Raw genomic sequence first — 18,426 nt, 5'->3', positions numbered from 1 at the left:
ACTCTTTCCAGTCTATGTGAGTACAGGATACTGTTATCGCTTATCTGTTCCAGTAATTCTTACCCTTACCTTGGGTAGTTTTTCTCATAGGTATATGCTAATCAGTATTCTGCCATTCCCATGAGGGGGTCATCAGACATCCATATCCTCTCTGAGTGTGAATACCCTATTTTCTGGTACTCTATCCTGAGAAGTCTAGCTATCTTGTTCTCCCCTGACTCTCAGCTTTGTTGCTTTAACTCAGGCAGTCATCTGGGCCCTGCACGGGTTACTGTTTTCTAGGCCGTGGTTCAGAAATGCTCTCAGAAACAATTGTTGGGCTCACGGCACTTGTTTCCTGATATGACAGAGATCACTCTCCTTTGTTGACTAACGTCTAGTGCAGCGATTTTTAACCGTTTTCATCTTATGGCACACATAAACTAATTACCACATTTCTGTGGCACACCGGAAAGTGTAATATTTGCTGATCTGACAAAAAGGTATAATTTTGATTCATTTACACAGGATGGCTATTGTGTTGGCATTTTTATTTATTTATTTATTTTTTTTACAAACTAAGGGAAAAGAGATCAGTGCCCCTGGCTAAATCAGTCAGGTATTGCATGTTTTAAAAATTCTTGAGGCACACTGGTTGAAAATTCCTGTCTAGTGTCTTGAAAACCATTGTACCATATTTTATCAGGTTTTACTCTTTTGATTATTTCAGATAGGATGGTGAACCCAGTTTCTATTATTTCATATTAACTAGAAGTGGAAGGCGAAGATTGCCTTTTCAAATGTCATATGTGCCATTTCCTGCTAGTCTGATTCAGAATCTGTGTTTTGCACAAGCAATGTATTCTGATGGGTACTTCTGATTATAAGCCAGAGGATTAGATCTTTCTGTTCTAAGTGTTGTTCGTGTACCAGCAGCATCAGCAGCATCTATCTAGGAGCTTGCTAAAACAGCTGAATTTCAGCTCTCACCCAAGACCTACTGTTTCAGAAGCTTCATTTTAATAATATTCCCTGTTGATTTGTGTGCACATTCAAGTTGGAGGAGTGACAGGTTGGCTAGTTTCAAAGTTCCCTTCTGACTCTAAAGTTCTATGTGCCCCTGAAATAGGCAAGGTGGTTTCTAGGAGAGCGAGGTACATTGCGGAAAAGTTGTAGTATGTTAAACACCTAAGTTTATAGGATAGGTTTGTCACATTAGCTGCAAAATACCTAACAAAGGGCAAAATAAAAGGGCTAACTAAGGGCAAAAAAGGACAAATACTTACACACTTGACTTACATTTATTTTTGCAATTGTTTGTTTAATGTCTCTCTAAATGATGTATGTATTTCTTTTGCTTTTTAGCAACCTATTCTAAGATCCTGGACTGTGCTTGGCACATGTCAGACACTCAGTAGTGTCTGATTGGCTGACTGACCAACAAAATGAACAGTTAGATACACTGTCTCTGAAAGGGGCCAATTTAGACGTGGCGAGTTTAAAAGAGGAAGAATAGTTTGACTCAGAGGAGATGGCTCACACTACTTAAGAAACATTAATATTCAAGAGAAGTTGGTAAAGGGAGGGGGTGTCAGGAAGTTCATTCAATAGTTTAATAAACATTTTTTATAAATGAGGCAGTAACTAAGGGAACTGCAATTCTATATAATTACAACCAAAGGAAAAGAGCTTGTTGTTGAGGAGAAAATAGCAGGCCGTTTTGGAAAAAAGTGGTCGTGCCAACTCTTAGTTTACAAAGCTTTTGGGATAGCAGCTTTGCATAGAGAAAGATCCCAGGCTTTAGGGTCACGCAGGTCTGTTTGAGTCTTTGCTTTTCAGCTGTCCAGTGTGATGACTTGAGGCACTTCCCTCGCCTTCTCTGGCCCCCTGTCTTTGAAACAGAGCTGCTGGAGGTGACTGTGATAGTGATCACAGCAGTGGTGATGCTGTTGGAGCTGGTGGCACCTAACTTGCATCTTGAGGCATCTGTGATAATTGAATGCAATGATGCCTATGAATGGATGTTATACAGTCTAGCAGGTGTTGTACAGATGGCCATTTTTCCTGATTTTAGGAAGGAAATGAGAAAAATTCGGGCGGCTGTATAAGAATACTCTTGTTGTAAATAGAGCTCAAGTTGTAAATAGGCATAACAATGGAGGAAGAGGAACAACTCAGAATGGATACAAAAGTTTGGGACCATCAAAGAAGAGTTCAATGAAACAGATTGAAGATCCTCAGAGGAAAGGGGGTGAGGGAAGAGATCAACCAAAGAACTTGTATGGATATATGAGTAACCCATGGACACAGGCAATAGTGGTGTGAAGGCCGGAGCAGGGAATGCCAGTGGGGAGAGGGGTCAATGGGTAAAAAAGGGGGACATCTGTAATACTTTAAACAATAAAGATAATTTTTAAAAAAGAGTCAAGGAGGCCAGTTGATAAACATGAGTATTTGATTAGTAAGAACACAATGAGAATAACCTAGGTGAAACATTGCTGAGGACAAAAGAGGAGTTTTCAAAGGTCTGATGAAAATCAAGTCAAAACACACTCACACACACACAATCAGGAAAGGACAGGGGAATCTCATAGATTGGCCCAATAATGTAGAAGTAACGTGAATCACAGGAAAACTCTGATTATCATTTCTTCCTTTCTTTTCTTTCTTCCTTATATTCCCACTTTTCTATCTTCTCAGGGAGAATGCGCATGCTGTAAAAGAGAACAAATGGTCTTCATGAAGTAAAGGGGAGAAAATTATCAAAGAAATAGAAACTCCCAACATCCAGCCTGCTGTCTCACATGCTTGAATTTCCCGTTTGCATCAGCCCCAACAAGTAAAAGTCCCCTTGAAAAAACACTTCTAATATCTGAGGATTTACCACATCCTCATATTATTTCATCTTTGGGCAACAAGAACAGTTAGAAAATTCAGTTTGTCTTAATTTTGAGTTGAAACAAGCCTTTCCATACCTTGCAGTGGCCTGGGTATCACCCTTTGTGTAATTTAGAAAAAATTATTTTTTACATTAAAATTATTTGTATATTCAAAGCTTGTTCCCTTTTCCTTCTTCAGGTTGTCATTTCTTTAGGCTCAACACTCTCACTTTCCTCCTGCAATTGGATGGCTGACTTCCTATAGTATCACCTGGAAGTGTTTTAACTTGATTTTAAGCCAATGTTCCTCTTCGGTAAAAGAAATGGTGAGTGAGAAAGGGCCAATGCCCTTTTGTTAAAAGAAAATCAAATATTCCAGAAGAAGGAATATTTCAACTTCCCTCTATTCACAAGTCCACTTATACTTGTAACCCTCCTTTTCTCCTACAAAGGTGAAAGTGACCTTTTCCCTAAGACTAATCCTTTCACCAGTACTTTGGACCATACCACATCTGGCTATTTAAGCAGACATCATCAGTGATCCCTCAGTCTTCCTTCCCCTACTCTCCCTCAATCCTCCTCTTTGTAACTGGGATTCTTGTCCATTTTTACTACCTTCCTTTTTTTCTTTACCTCCCTTTTACTTTTTATTTACTGAAAACTGTCTACTGGGCAATCACTCCAATGAAAATGATCTCTCCAAGTTTATCAGTAATATCCACATTTTAAAATAAATTGTATATATCTATATCTATACTAATAAAAGGGTATTATGCTAATTAGACCGGATAGACTGAACATCATTCCGGATGTCCTTCCTGACATAGCCGGGGGTGTGGCCGGCCTGCAAACCTGTGGCAGCTCCTCACACAGGACAGCCTTGCCCCCCAGCGGGGACCCCTCACCCTGATCCAGGGCCTTTTTCTGGGCAGGCCAGCCAGCCTCCACCCATGTATCAGGCCTCTATCCTATATAATAAAAGGGTAATATGCAAATTGACCCTAATGGCAGAATGACCAGAATGACTGCTGGATCAGTCACTATGAGGCGCACTCACCAACTCTTGGTCCCTTCCCCCAGCCATCAGGCACCGATCATCGATGGCGAGCCGGGAACCGGGGGTGGGTGGCAAGGGCCAGCTGCGGGCAGCTGGGGAAGATGGCCCTGATCACAGGCCAGGCCTAGGGACCATACCCGCACACGAATTTCGGGCGCCAGGACTCTAGTATGTGTATGTGTGTGTATATATATATATTTTACTCCATCTCTCAAAAGGATTCACTATTGTGAATCATCCTCTTCCTTTAGCCTTCCTAGACATCAGATTCTCTTGGTATACTTCCTAGTTCTTTGATTTCTCTTCCTCAGTCTCCTTTATAGGCCTATTCTTTTTCTATTCTCTCATTAAATAACAGAGTCCCTCAGGGATTAGTCCTACCCAAACCTTCTTTGCTCACTGCACAGTGTCTCCCTAGGACATCACACATAAGTGCCATATGTATGACCTATGGATACCTCCCAGACTAGGCTTCTTTGAGTTCCAGACTGTCATATTCAATCATGGACTTTACATCCACTTGTATGTCATGAAGATATAGAAAAATTAACATCCAAAACTGGAATCATGCCTCTCCCTCAACGAGTACTTCCCTAGTGTTTCTCCTTTTTTCAGAAAACAACTTTACCACTTTTTCTGTTATAGAAGCCCCAAACTGGGGATTTATTCTTCAGTTTTGTCCCTCTTTCTTCTCTAATATGGTCTACCACAAAGATTTGTAAATACAGTACCTAAATAACTCCACATGCACGCATTTCTCTCCATCTCCACAGTGCCACCCTAACTCAATTGCCTATTAACTTGCCTCTCGTGTTTTTTATTGCCCTCCTAGGATCTTCCCTTCACACTGTAATTAGAATGATCTTTCCAAAATTCAAGTCTGATCATATCACCTCTCTGCTTAGAATTTCTGGTGGATTCTTTTTGGGTTTAAGGAAGAGCAAAATCCTTAAAATGCTCTGAGATCTTGCCTGTGCCTGCCTCCCCAGTCTCATTCCTGAAGTTGAACAGACCTTCTGTTCAGTTCCTCCTAGGCGCTCTGCTTCCTCTGCGATGGGGCTTTGGCATCAGTTGTTTTTCACAGTCATGTAATGCTTTTCTCTTCCTCTCCTTACAAATTGGCCAAGGTGATTTCTCTTAATTACTCTCGTATTTCTATCCTTTGGAGAACTTGTATTAGTTCCTAATAACACAGTCACCTTGTAAACATTTGTTTAATATCCCTCTCCCTAACTGCAACTTTATTTCATGAGAGTAGGACTTTTTTTCTTCATGTCTCTGTATCCCCAATGTCTAACAGAGAACCTGGCCCACAGTATCCACTCAGTAAGTATTTGTGGAATAAATAAGTAGATGGATGGGCCTTAGCAATACTCTTTCATACCTCTACTCTTTTCATGTGCTCTTTCTTCCTCCTGGAGTACAACCTTGCCTGTCCTTCTTCCTCTAGATCAGCGGTTCTCAACCTGTGGGTTGCAACCCCTTTGGCGGTCGAAAGACCCTTTCACAGGGGTCGCCTAAGACCATCCTGCATATCAGATATTTACATTACGATTCATAACAGTAGCAACATTACAGTTATGAAGTAGCAACGAAAATAACTTTATGGTTGGGTCACAACATGAGGAACTGTATTTAAAGGGCCAGAAGGTTGAGAACCACTGCCCTAGATACTGAGTGCTTCAACATTCTTGAAGACTCAACCTTGAAAATGCAATATTCTTCTCCTATGAGAAGTGCTCCCTGCTCTTCCCCACCCCCCACCAAAAAAAAAAAAAAGTTAGGTGCTCTACTTTTGTGTTCTTTATGCATACTTCTACTTTAGCACTTCTTATAATGCTATTGAATTTTTTGCTTCACATCTGTTTTCCTATATCCTCTAATACATAGGGAAGATGGACAATGTCTTAGAACAGTGTCTGAAAAATATTAAGGACTCAATGCATATGTACTAAATTAATCAATGGTAGATGCTGAAGGCTTGTGTGTTTTTGACTCATAATTGGTGATCTCTGAGAAATCAAAGAAAACACAAAACATGTCATAAATCTGTGTGTGTGATAGATGTTATCTCAATCACTAGAAAGGAAGATAGAATTCTGCAGCATATCAAGCATGACATCAATTGTATGAGAACTTCTAGAAAAGGTTATTAAGATATGGTTTGTAGGTCATTTGAGAGGAAAGGAACCAGCATGAGTTATCTAAGAACAAGTCATGCTATAATAGTCTCTTTTCTCAAATAGTGTTAGTAGATTGTACCAAGGAGGGAAGTGCTTTAGACATCATGTGTCTGATTTTCAGAAAATTTGATCATGTTTTTACTCATATGTTTGTGCACAAGGCTGAATTTATAGTTGACTCACAGCCACTTCCCATGAAACACTGATTAATGGATTGATGCTGATCAATGCTTAACATGCCTCCACACCTTGTGCTGTGCTGGTTAAGATTTTTACTAACAATGTAAATGAAAACATAGAATACATTTTTATGAAGGATCTCAAGTCGGGGACATAACTAATGGATTATCAGAATCAGAATTCAAACTATTTTTAAGCTAAAAACAATGTTGGTGTTAGAATCAAAACCAATAATATGAAGATTTCCCCCTACATATATTATCTCATTTAATCATTTTAGTAGGGTATTAATATTACTAATAACTCACATATTGCATGCTTGAATGTGCTAGACTCTTTGCATAAGTTATGTCACTTAGTCTTTCTAAATAAGCCTCTGATATGGGTATCATTCCTCCATTTTACAGAAAATAAAACTGAAGATCAAACAAGTTAAATATCTTCTCTAAGGTCACAAAGGTAGTGTAGAGCTGGGATTAACACACAGGTCTGCCTGACACCCAATCCAAAACCCCTCTTTTCTATGCTCCACTAGTTTTTCAGATGAAATGTATCACTCAAGTGTAAATGCTCCACTGAGTTACAGAAACTCAATTTTACAAGCAGAGAGCAGCAGACACATGGTTTCACAATGGTTCATGTGAAAAGGTGTGAAGGATTTATTTGCTTATAAGCACCTTATGAATCATCAGGGTGAGTCACTGACTTTCCCCAAATGAATGCAATCTTGGGCTATGGAACAGTACACAGAACAAAGAAGGGCAGGAGTCACATTGTGCTCTGCCTTGACTGAAATATCATGCTTGCCTCTGGGACACTCATCCTATAAGAAAACAGTGTCAATGTGAGCAAGCCCGGGTTAATTTGACCAGGATGATGAATTTAAGTCATGAAAAATGGTTGAAGGGCCTACCGTGTAGAACACATGTTACCTCTAACTATAAATAGTTAACATTTGTTAATGTATACATGACAGGTCAGACACCCTTTTAAATATTTTACAGCCTTAATTCATTTAATCTAATAATATTTGACATAGGTACTGTTATTATTATTTCTATTTTACAGATGAGGAAAGTGAGGCACAAAGAGGTTATATAATTTTCCCCACAGTCACATAGTCACAAACTCTGAAAGTTTGGCTCCTGTTTTCAACTGGAAGAAGGAATTAGGAGTTATACATTACTTGGCTATGGAAGGAAAAATCTAAACCAGAAAGCGTGCTTTAGAAGAGTACAACTTGATTCTATCTCAGAAAACTTAACAATTTACATAATCTCAAAAGAATACTGCTGCATTCTCGGTCACTGGAAGCTTTCCATCCGGCATATTTTTGACGTGAAGGTGGGCTAATACGATTTACACATTTCCTCCCATCTCAGTGAGCCCATCGGTGTCAGCATAGGCCCGTATCGGTGGGTTGGAGTGAGGGCATTTAGCCTCCTGGATTCTTGAGTTATATGAAGAAAGATCTAGTTTAACTGGAACTTGATTTACAGAACCCTAAATTAATCAAAATGTATTGCTGCATTATGCTTTTTAAAGACAAGCAATGAGTTTTTAAAAATATTTTGATATCATTTATCCTTCCATCCATGAACACGTGCATCTGGACAATAAAGACGTATTGAGCACCTGCTATATGTCATGCTATATCTGATTCCATCTTTAGTTCACTCCATTTAATTATGAGAAATTTTTGGCTCAGAAAATGTAAGTGGTTTGCCCAAATTCCCACAACTAGGAAGGGACAGAACAAGGCCTGGTACACAGGTTTGTCAAATCTTGCTTTCCCCAGCTTACTCTATTCCTTCCTGGAGAAAATCAGGTAGACATATATTTCACAAGTAATTTCAATGATAGGATTTTCTACCTTGTGTCTTGGTAGCTCAACAAACATGACAGGGCACTCCTTCCCCTTAGGGCCATTAGAGTATTGACAAGGGCTATACAGGTTTAAAAAGAAACAAAACAAAATACATTGTCCTACCTTGGAGGGGCTCAGAGCTGAGTGGGAGACAGATCTGAAAACAGATCATTGCAATCTCATGAGAAAAACTGAGAGTCAACTTGCTGCAACATACATTCTTCTCATCTTCCTATTAGCAGGGGCTGGACTGTCATCAACACCCAGATTTGTTCAAAAACATGCTGAGCAGAGACCCTGAGCCAGGCCTAATGCGAGGCATGGTGGAAACAGGGCAATGCACCAGACATGGCCTCGGCCCTCACAGAGGTTAAAGTTGCTTGACTTCATGCAAACATTCTGGCCTGGCTCTTCCTGAGATTTCCATGTAGAAAACCAGAGAAACTGTGGAGTAACATATCACTTGGATGTTAGGTTAGATGTCAGTGATAAAGATAAAAATAGAATATAAACCAAATTATTGTTGAAAAGAGCTCTGCTGGACATGACCTGTTGTGTCTCAAAGTATCCAGAATGGCCAGTTGAATTTATCCCCCAGTGTTGTAACAGACGACATTTTATTTGTCTTTATTTTTGCCCAAGTACCAATAAAAACATATCTTTAAAATCTCACTCAGCAAATACAGCGAGAGGCACGCAGGAATGGAGACCAAGGGCGGGAGTGGCACTTCTGTGTGTTTCCACTCACACTCACTCCAGGGCTCGCACTCGGAGCTCTGAACTGTAGAGAGACGTGAGAGCAACTAGGGATGAAGCGGGAGACCAAACAGCATTCTCAGGCAACAAAGGGCCCGGTGGATTTGCTCTATCAGCAATACGAAGAAGAATTTGTGCCCCTGTAGGGATGGGGTAAATGCGAGAGGCTCTGGTAAGATCGGTACTCAAGACTCCAACCACAGAGCAGAGCCAGAGGGCATCACTCAAGCATCAGCACAAAGCTGGCAGAGGGCACGGGCAGGGCTGGGCTATGAGGTGGGGGTGGCTTGAGTGCCACAAGGAAACATTTGATCTTTGTCTTCTCACTCCCCTCTCAGAGCGTCGCTGGGTGAGCTTCCCATTTGTATTGAGGAAAAACATAACAAGATGGAAAAAGGTCCTAATATCTGAATTTCGAAGAGAGCAATGTATACCTGTATGTTTGCACAAAATAACTGTTGAGAAGCTCTTTGGTTTATAAAGTGAGATTTTCCCAAATCGTGCCACACCAACAAATGCTAACTGTGCAAAAGCCAGGAGAGAAAAACTGATTTTGCTTCTGAGAAGGATGTTCAATGAGTTGAAGGACAAAGTGAAAAAGAGACAGGGACTGAGGCACATGGTGAACAGATCCCAGTACAAATCCCTGCCCTTCCACCTTCTGGCTGTGTAACGGTGGGCAAATACTTAACCTCTTCAAGCTACAGTTCCCTCCTCACTGAGGCAGAAAGCAGCATGCTGTCAAATGTGACTTCCCAAGCCTCTCCTGTAGTTCCAAGGAAATTCTATAAAAATACAAAAGCTTGGTGTGGGCAGATATTTTGAGAAACCTACTGAAGGGATCCCATTTGGGGTCAGGGATGAGTTGGGGTAACACAGTTAGCTCACATGGACCCAGGGGCTAAGTGGGGAGGGAACCTGCCCATGGATAGGATCAGAACTCTCAGAACTCTGCCCTAAACTTCAGACTTATACATCTAACTGCATCCTCAACATCGTCACCAAAATCTGCTCCTCTCCCAAAGCTCCCCATCACAGGGAATGTTCCCACCTTTCAATAGGTTGCTCAGGTCCTGTCCTTGGGATCTTCCTCACTCCCTTCCCGTGCTGCCATTTTCAAGTGCATCCGCTAATTCTGTTGACTTTGCCTCAAAATATATCCCAAATCTTTCAACTCTCAACATCTCTATCACCACTATACTTGTCAAGTTCCTCTCACTTCAGCAACCTCCTAACTGTTCTCCCTAATTCTACATAAGCAATATAGTGTATTCTCACAGAATAATCCTCTAGAAATGTAGATCTGTGCATATCAGCCCCCTGCTTAAAGCTGGCTAATAACTTCCCAAAGTGAGGACTCCCCGTGACCTGGCTGCCAACCTTGTTTCCTGCTCCCCTTCCTCACCTGACTTCTTGCTGTTGATTGAAGTTGTCAAACCCATGGCATTTTCAGAGCCCTTTTATTGCTGAACCCCAGTCCGGGCCATTAACAATGAGAGAAGCTGGGCTTCCAAGCCAGGCAGTCGAACACCAGAGCCATTGCTCCTAAGCACTGCCACTAGCCAACCCCACAGCACATATCACACTACCAGATACTGTATTGTTTACCTTTTTGTTTATTTGCTTTTTTCTCCCCCAATACGATATAAACTTCATAAGAGTAGGGACTTTGTCATGTTCATTACACAGTGCTTGGCACACAATTGGCACTCTACAAATATTTGTGGAAAGAATGAAGTCTTAGCTGACATCCATGGTACAATGGCTTAAGAACCTCCTGAAACAAGTACTATTATTTTTCTCGTGTTAATGAGGAGGGAACTGTAGCTTGAAGAGGTTAAGTATTTGCCCACGGTTATACAGCTAGAAGGTAGAAAGGCAGGGCTTTGAATTGGGATCTGTTCACCATCTGAGCCTATGTTTTTAACCCCGGGCCTACATTTGCCCTATGTCTCCTAAGGTCCTTCTTTCTCTTCACCCCGATCCCTCTGTGAAGCACCTAGCTATACCTAGGAAATAATATGTTTGAGGAACTCAGCCCTTAAGTAAACAAAATGTCTTTATACGTGGATAATACTGGCTCAAACATACAGTCCACTCTTCTGATTTCAGAGAAAAGTTTGAGATGGAGAAAAGTTGATTGGGTGTCTAAGGTCATGATCTTGCAGAAAAATTCCCTGTGCTGGGAAGCAGGAATCTTCCGGTGAGTAACTGAGTGCTATGGATTGATTTGTATACCCCTCACTCAGATTTACTTGTTGAAGTTCTACAGCCAGTACCTCAGAATGTGACTTTATTTGGAAATAGGGTTGTTGTAGATATAATTAGTTAAAAGAAGTCATCCTGGAATAGGGCGGTCCTTATAAAAAGGGGGAATTTGGACACAGGCCTGTGCACAAAGAGAACATCATGTGGACATGAAGGCAGAGAGGAGGGTGCTGCAGCTAAAAGCCAAAGGTTGCCAGAGATCACCAGATGTTAAGGGGGAGGCATTAACCAGATCGTAGGGAAGGAATTGACTCGGGCACCACCATGACTTTGGACTTCTAGCCTCTAGAACTGTGAGATAATGAATTTCTGTTGTTTATGCCACCCAGTGTGTGCACTGGGTTACGGCAGCCCTAGGACACTAGTACACTGAATGATAATGGGCAGATCACTGGTCATCTCGGGGCACCAGTTTCTATATTTATAAAAGGAAAGGGATGGACCAGAGGAATCTTTGGTTTAAAAATTATATGGTTTTACCATTCCAGGGCTCAGAGACCAGCACCTCTTTTAGTTTATAAAGCCTTAAGCATAAGGCTGCATTTTTACCTTTGCCTGAAACCACTTGGTTCATATCAATTTGACAAATCCAGGTATTGGATTGGAGACTGGCAGTTCACCAGGGAATAAGATCTGGCTTCTGACTTCAATGGGTTATCGTCTTTTGGAAGAGACAAAAGCCTAACTTAAACCTATGGTGGTAGGTGTTAGTAATTAAAAATAGGTTTACCGGTGTGAGTACATAACACACAATTTGTTCTTGATTATAATTATAACCTACATGTCTTTTTCCGTACAAACAACTGTAAATCTACCTTTGCCAAACCCCTGTATTTCTTAGACCTTTATGTATCAACTCACATAGTTTTCACATAACCCTTGATAAACTAAGTGTAACTATAATTTTCCTCAATTTACAGATGATAAAGTAGAGGAAAAGAGGAGTTAAGTGACTTGCCCAAGGTTATATAACTAATTAGTGACAAAGCATAGGATATTCTGGACGTTCAAGAAGAGCCTTTATCTCAACCTTGGGGACCAGGGATGCTCCCTCTTATGGGGCACCTGATCGGAGTCTTGAGGGATTTGGGAGGTAACCAGGTTGGAGAAATTTTGGCAAGGGATACAGGATGCACAAAGCCTGGGTTTATAAATGGGATTTACCAGCCTTCCTACCCCATCTTGGTTCACAGGTTTTAAGGTTCATATGGTCATTAATTTGATCAGTAAGTAAGACATGGAGCCCAGAGAGGTAGCAATGACATCGTGGGGAAAAGCCTGGGTTTGCTATACCCATTTGACAGATGTATAGTCCCCATTTTAAGGAAGCCTAGGGAGGAGGTGGTTTGCCTAAGGTTGGGCGGTTAATAGATGGAGGAGTTAGGATTTCAACGTAGGCCACGTGGAAATAGGCTCCATGCAATAAACCACCCTCTTTCTCACTTGGACTCTATTAGGCTTCCTCAGTGGACTGGAAATTACTATGAGCCCCCAACTTAATTATGTCGAAATAAGCCTATGGGAATATGTCAGGGGGAAGCCGTCCTTTGTGTGTACACGTGTTCACACACGTGTGTGTTTCTTTTGAACTCTGACAGCTCCTGACTCTATAAATCAGCTTTAGGCTCCTATGTATTTTGTTAAGTATTACCCTTAGGCCTGGCAAAAATGCCATAGCAATTTCTGCTTCTGCAGTCACTCCCTGCCATTGGAAACACTGGCATGCCATCACAAGTACGAGATGGTTACACTTATGGCCTATATTCCGGAACCAGGCGATTAACTTCCTTTTAGACTAATCTTCGATGTGGTTTTCCTGAGGACATAATTAGGATTTAGTATTCTGGAAAGCAAGTGGTGAGGAACCATAGCAGTTTGCACATTCCTGGAGTGTAGAGCTCTATCTTATTCATCTCTGATCCCTGCTCTCATCTATGTATCTGCACCAGGGCCTGGCCATGGTGGGTGCACAATGTCTGCATACAGTTGCTGTGAAAGAAAGCTGCTATGGTGTGAATGTTTGAGTCACCCCAAAATTCATATGTTGAAATCCTAACCCCCAGAGATAATGTTAGGAGGTGGGACCTATGGGAGGTGCTGAAGTCATGAGGGTGGAACCCTAATGAATGGGATTAATGTTCTTACAAAAGAGACCCCAGAGAGATCTTAGTCCCTTCTGCCATGTGAGGACACAGTGAGAAGTCACCGGCTATAAACTAGGAAGTAGGCCCTCATCAGAATGTGAATATGTTGATGCCTTAAGCTCGCACTTCCTGGCTTCTAGACTTGTGAGAAATAAATTTCTGTTGATTTTGAGCTACGTAGTCTGTGGTATTTTGTTACAACAGCCCAAATGGACTAAAACAAAAGCCTTAGCTACAAGGACATTTCTCTCTTCTGAAACAGTGCTTCTCTACTCACAATTACACGTTAGAATTGCCTTGGGAGAATTTTAAAAATTGAATATTCGGGACTCCCTCCACCCAACACCAGTTCAAACAAATCTGAAGTGAGGATGGGGTCCAAATATCCCTATTTTTAAAAATAGTGATTTCCCAGGTGATTCTCATTTTGCAGCCAGGGTTAAGAATCACTTCTCTGTAGAAACAGACATGCAAACATTTATGCTTACTTATAGCTGTAGACATTTTCAACGCTATTCACTTTAGTCACTTAATCAGCAGAGGCTCAGAGGTGGTGGGGTGCAGTCAGAAACCAGGGCTGGTGGTGAAGTGCTATAAACATTAGCTCTGCAACCAGCAGGTAAGCTGGTTCTGCAACTTTGGCTCCTCCCCAGTTGTCTTAATAAAGAAATGCTGTCATTTCAGCTTATTGAGTGACTTCTAGAGAAAACTCTCTTACTGGTTCATAAACCACTACCCTGTGGTTAAAATATTATGGGCCATCCACTGATTTTTATGTGCAACCTTAGACATGCGCGCACACACATACACACACACACACACACACACACACACTTCTCAGGATAAATTTTTTTAAAGCTGACTTTAACAGAGCATTTAAGTATTTTGTTTATGAGATTTATATAGTTCTTTACAGAAAAAAAAGCTTAGCCCTGTGATTGATAGGAGGCTCCATGGATCATCCAGAAAACTGTTGACCAGCGCTCTCTGTGCTGTGCTTAAAGAGGTCTCTGCACCTCAGTTCTTCATCTGTCCAATGGGACCATCTGAGTACATTAGGAGAATGTTCTGTGATCCTATGATTCACTTTGCTAGAGGACCCAGCCAAGCTGGAGATTTCCTTTATTGATCTAGTAGATTAAACTCTTTTTTTTTTGTTGTTAATCCTTACCTGAGGATATTTTCCCCACTGATTTTTAGAAAAATTGGGAGGGAGGTGCCAAGGGAGGGAGGAAGAGAGAGAGAGAAACATTGATATGAGTGAGGCACATTGATTGGTTGCCACCCATTTTGGCCCTGACCAGGGCTGAGAATCAAACCTGTAACCCTTTGGTGCACAGGCTGATGCTCTAACCACTTAGCAGCACAGGCTAGGGCTAAACTCTTCAGATTCATAAAGTAGGTTTGTTTTCCTTCACCAGCTCCCTTCTCGCACCATTGAGCTGGGGGAACAGTTGCTAAAAAAAAATAGGTAATGTTCCAATCTAGGGGACTTTCTGGACACAGATTCTGAAACTTCAGCTTTGGTGTTGGCCAGGCAAAGCGGTTGGTTTTCTCTGTGGGGTGTGGTAGGAGAAACGAGAAAAAAGATCTGCTTTTGATATGTCAGACGAACTAACCCGAAATAATTGGGCCTACAGTCTAATCTAATCATGCTTTTGTTTATTCACCTCATAGAAAAGTTTCTTAAGAATGCATGTGAACACAATATATAATAATAATAGTACTATAACATACATTGTGAGAAACTTTTGAAAACAATAAAATGTCCACCTGAAATAATGCAGTGTTCATAGACATACAACCCCGTTGGTCATGCACAGTTGTGCCGTTTCTTTAACTATGAGTCACAATACTGAACTGAAAGCATGAAATATATTTTACAAACGGAGACTGAAGCCAGTCAGAGGCCTACACAAGTGTTATCAGAAGCTTCACATTTGCATAATTTACTACATCGGTTCACATTTTATTATAAAATTCACATTTTTTATTGTTTTCTTTTTGTCATTAATTGGAACACGACATGCCCGCAGACGGGCAGGCAGGAGGCTTTCTTCCCGAAGTCAGTAGTTCGGGAACACTCAGAAGGACCCTCTGTGCGCGAACGTAGTGTTGCCTTTTAACCCGAAGCCACAGTGGCAGTAGGGCCCAGTTATAACCCAACTCATGCGTACACAGATTCGGAGAGGACGTGGGTGAAAACCGCATCCTGTTGCCCCCTACCCCTATCAAACTATACAAAAGTAAAAGCTCAGTATAAACCATTTAGTATCTAATGTGAGAGTCTTGTTTCCAAAATGGGTTGGTACAGGGGCTGCGGAGTATTAGCGACTCAGACAGGGAAAGGGCAGACCCTCGGGGTAGAAGCCCACCGGTGTCCCCACTGGCGAGCGCCCGGGCCGTATGTCTCTCTTAGCGATGAACAGGTTATATAATACACAATACAAAACGTTACAAGTAAAGTTGCAACTCTTAGGCAGAGTTTTCTACACAAATGTAACACCACCGTTGGCAGGCAATGTTAGAGATATAAATTAATAACTTACAAAACATTACATTATGTACATTCAGTAATAAATACACGGTTATAACCAGAAATTGGGGGTGTTAGCGCAGAAGGCAGTGCAGAGAGATGGCAGCATTGAATCGAAAATGGCATAATTGGGCGCGAGAGTGAAGAGAGGAGGGAGGGGACAGGACGGGGCCGTGTGATTCCCGGTGGCACAGGGATTCAGGACACAACTGGACACACTGCCTGAGCACGCTGAACTTTACAGACTGTTACTGTGAACAACACAACTACCTCTTCCTACCCCTTAGTTTGTTCAACTTTATCCTGTTGACAGCAAAAACGTAAAACTCCAGAGGAGAAAAAATACTGCTCAGAGCGGGCAACCAGAGATATGTCGTAAGGGCAACCGTGGAGTTGGAAGGGACAGCAGGGGAAGGAAGTAGAATGTGGTTAGAAGCGTATTCTTTCTAATTGTAAAAGTAACTGTAGTGAAGTGAGAGATATTGCCCAAGAAGAAAGGAAGACCGTTTTCTTTCCTTTTCTATTTTTTTTTCCGAGAAAGAGTCAAAAAAGTTTGTATCAACTTCGAATACTTATCTGTGTAGAAGTTGATACTACACTCTAGGTATTCAACAGGCATTTTGAAAGACGTGAAAGTGTTTTACAAAAAAGGCACACAGGTTGGCAGACAGAGGGACAGGTGAGCAGATTTATAAATGAACATATTAGTCAGTTCAGTCACTAGAGGGGAAAGATTTCCCGAAATTTAGTGCAGAAAAATCTCTCAGTTTTGTGTCTTCTATGTTCAAGCCATTGAGTCGTGATCTGAGCTCGGCCTCCAGTACCACATAAAGCATCAGCTCTCCACCCAGCTTGCAGGCAAGGCAAGTCAACCGTGGAATTTCCTGAGCTGCTATTTGCTTCACGGTCTTGTACTCTGGCTCCAAACTCAAGTAACTGGAAAAGCCACATGGCCCATGTCCTGTGCAGGCCTCGGCCCCCGTGGTGGGCTGGCCCTACCATACAGCTGGCATGCTTGTCAAGGGTGGGATGTTCGCCTCCACACAGAGAGGGAGATTATGTGTCGACCGGGGACTTGTCCTCTGCGGCGTTGTCGACATCAGTCTCTCCCAGTGAATCCCTGCTTTCTGGGTCGATCACACAAAGCGTCTTTGTGCTGCTGAAATAGCTGTGGCCCTCTCCCTCTTTCTCAGGTCCTTCCGCATCCTCCTCTTCCAGGGTCAGTTCAAACTGAAACTTCTCCATCAGCCCCTGGCAGTCTCTGTTCGGCTCATCCAGCGGTGGGGAGGGACTCTGGGGTATCATGCTCTGATACCAGTTCCTGTTATCTTCTAATGTGTCCAGAATGTCCTGCGCATCAGGCTGTACCAGATCTGCCCAGGTCTCCCACAGGGGATGGACAATGTAGTCAATGAAGCCAACCTGGAGGAAAAGGTCACACACCTGTTACTGCGATTGGCCCTTGAAAACCAAACGAGCTGTGCTGGTTTGCATGCAAAGATAACAACAACCCAAGACAGATCCATAATAGTAACTCAGGCGCCGCCCAGTCATGATCTGAACACATCCCGTGATAGTATGCCCTGCCCTCTATGCAACAAACAAGTTATCGCTCTTAATCCCGCAAAGTATTGGTTTGGCCTATTTTCAAAGGAGGAAACTAAGACTCCTGGAGATTAAATATCTTGACGGAGGTCACAGAGCCAGTAAGGACTGAAGCTGGCACGCGGTCCCAGCTTTGTCTGATTTCAAAGCCTGTGTTCGTCTCACGTCTCACTATAATTGACGACTTTTCCTTTTCCGTGCGCCAGATAAGAAGTCTGGCTATAACCCTGGCTGGGAATGACTTGGTTACTACTTGGACTCTGTGAGTCATCTCTGAAGAAGGAAGCCCCAGGACTAATGAGTTCTGACTCAACATTCTTTCCCTGATAACTTGAAAATAAGCCGCTGTTCCAAAACGAAGGGGAGCCAGCCCCTGCCTACTCTGAAACGTCTCAAGTTCTGTGACATGCTTTTGGTTTGTAGATGAGTTTGGTGAAACATCTGAAAATACTTCAAGCCCCTAAACCAGCAAAGGTCCCCTCGGTGGACACATCTGTAATTGTAGGGCCCACAGTCATTTCCATCAGGAGAAAGAAGGGAAAATAAAAACAATTAAGCAGTTCCTGTGCTGGTGTTCCTGTGAATAAATATGAGGTGTGTGGCTCTGCTATGGTTTACACAGGGGCTATGCATCCTGCTTGAGCAGGCTCTGTGGCCTTCTGCTGACCTCGTCATTGTGGGACAAACAGGAAACCCTGGGGGTGGGGGCAAGTTGAGGGAAAGAATAGGCACCAGTTGAATGAGAGAATGGAATTCCCCTGTCATGATCTGGGGAGCTGGAGAGATGCAGGTTTAGGATTCAGGGGGTGATGAGCAAGGGCATTTTATATGCACCCCTGGGACAATATGTAAGCTACCTTTCCACACTACGGGAAACTTCCCTTTATTATCATTCTAGTTTTTGGGCAGTCATTTAATAAAGCGAAGTTGTACCATATCAAAGAATCTTACTCATATGTGAATCTTTTACAT

At 42.1% G+C, this 18,426-nt stretch overlaps 1 protein-coding gene across 1 annotated transcript in view; it reads right to left on the bottom strand.

Annotated features, from left to right (window-relative positions):
• Positions 1–14,958: 14,958 nt before the first annotated feature.
• Positions 14,959–18,426, bottom strand: part of PDE4B (phosphodiesterase 4B) — a 39,435-nt gene continuing 35,967 nt past the window's right edge. Inside the window, 1 exon segment of the mRNA XM_015565993.1 lies at positions 14,959–17,271. Within this exon segment, the coding sequence (XP_015421479.1) occupies positions 16,906–17,271 (366 nt within the window). The 3' untranslated portion in view covers positions 14,959–16,905.

The sequence above is a fragment of the Myotis davidii genome, unplaced genomic scaffold (assembly GCF_000327345.1).
Source record: "Myotis davidii unplaced genomic scaffold, ASM32734v1 scaffold122, whole genome shotgun sequence".
In the NCBI taxonomy this organism is placed as follows: domain Eukaryota; kingdom Metazoa; phylum Chordata; class Mammalia; order Chiroptera; family Vespertilionidae; genus Myotis; species Myotis davidii.
The sequence above is the reverse complement of the archived record's forward strand: the minus strand, read 5'-3'. Positions and strand labels throughout refer to the sequence as shown.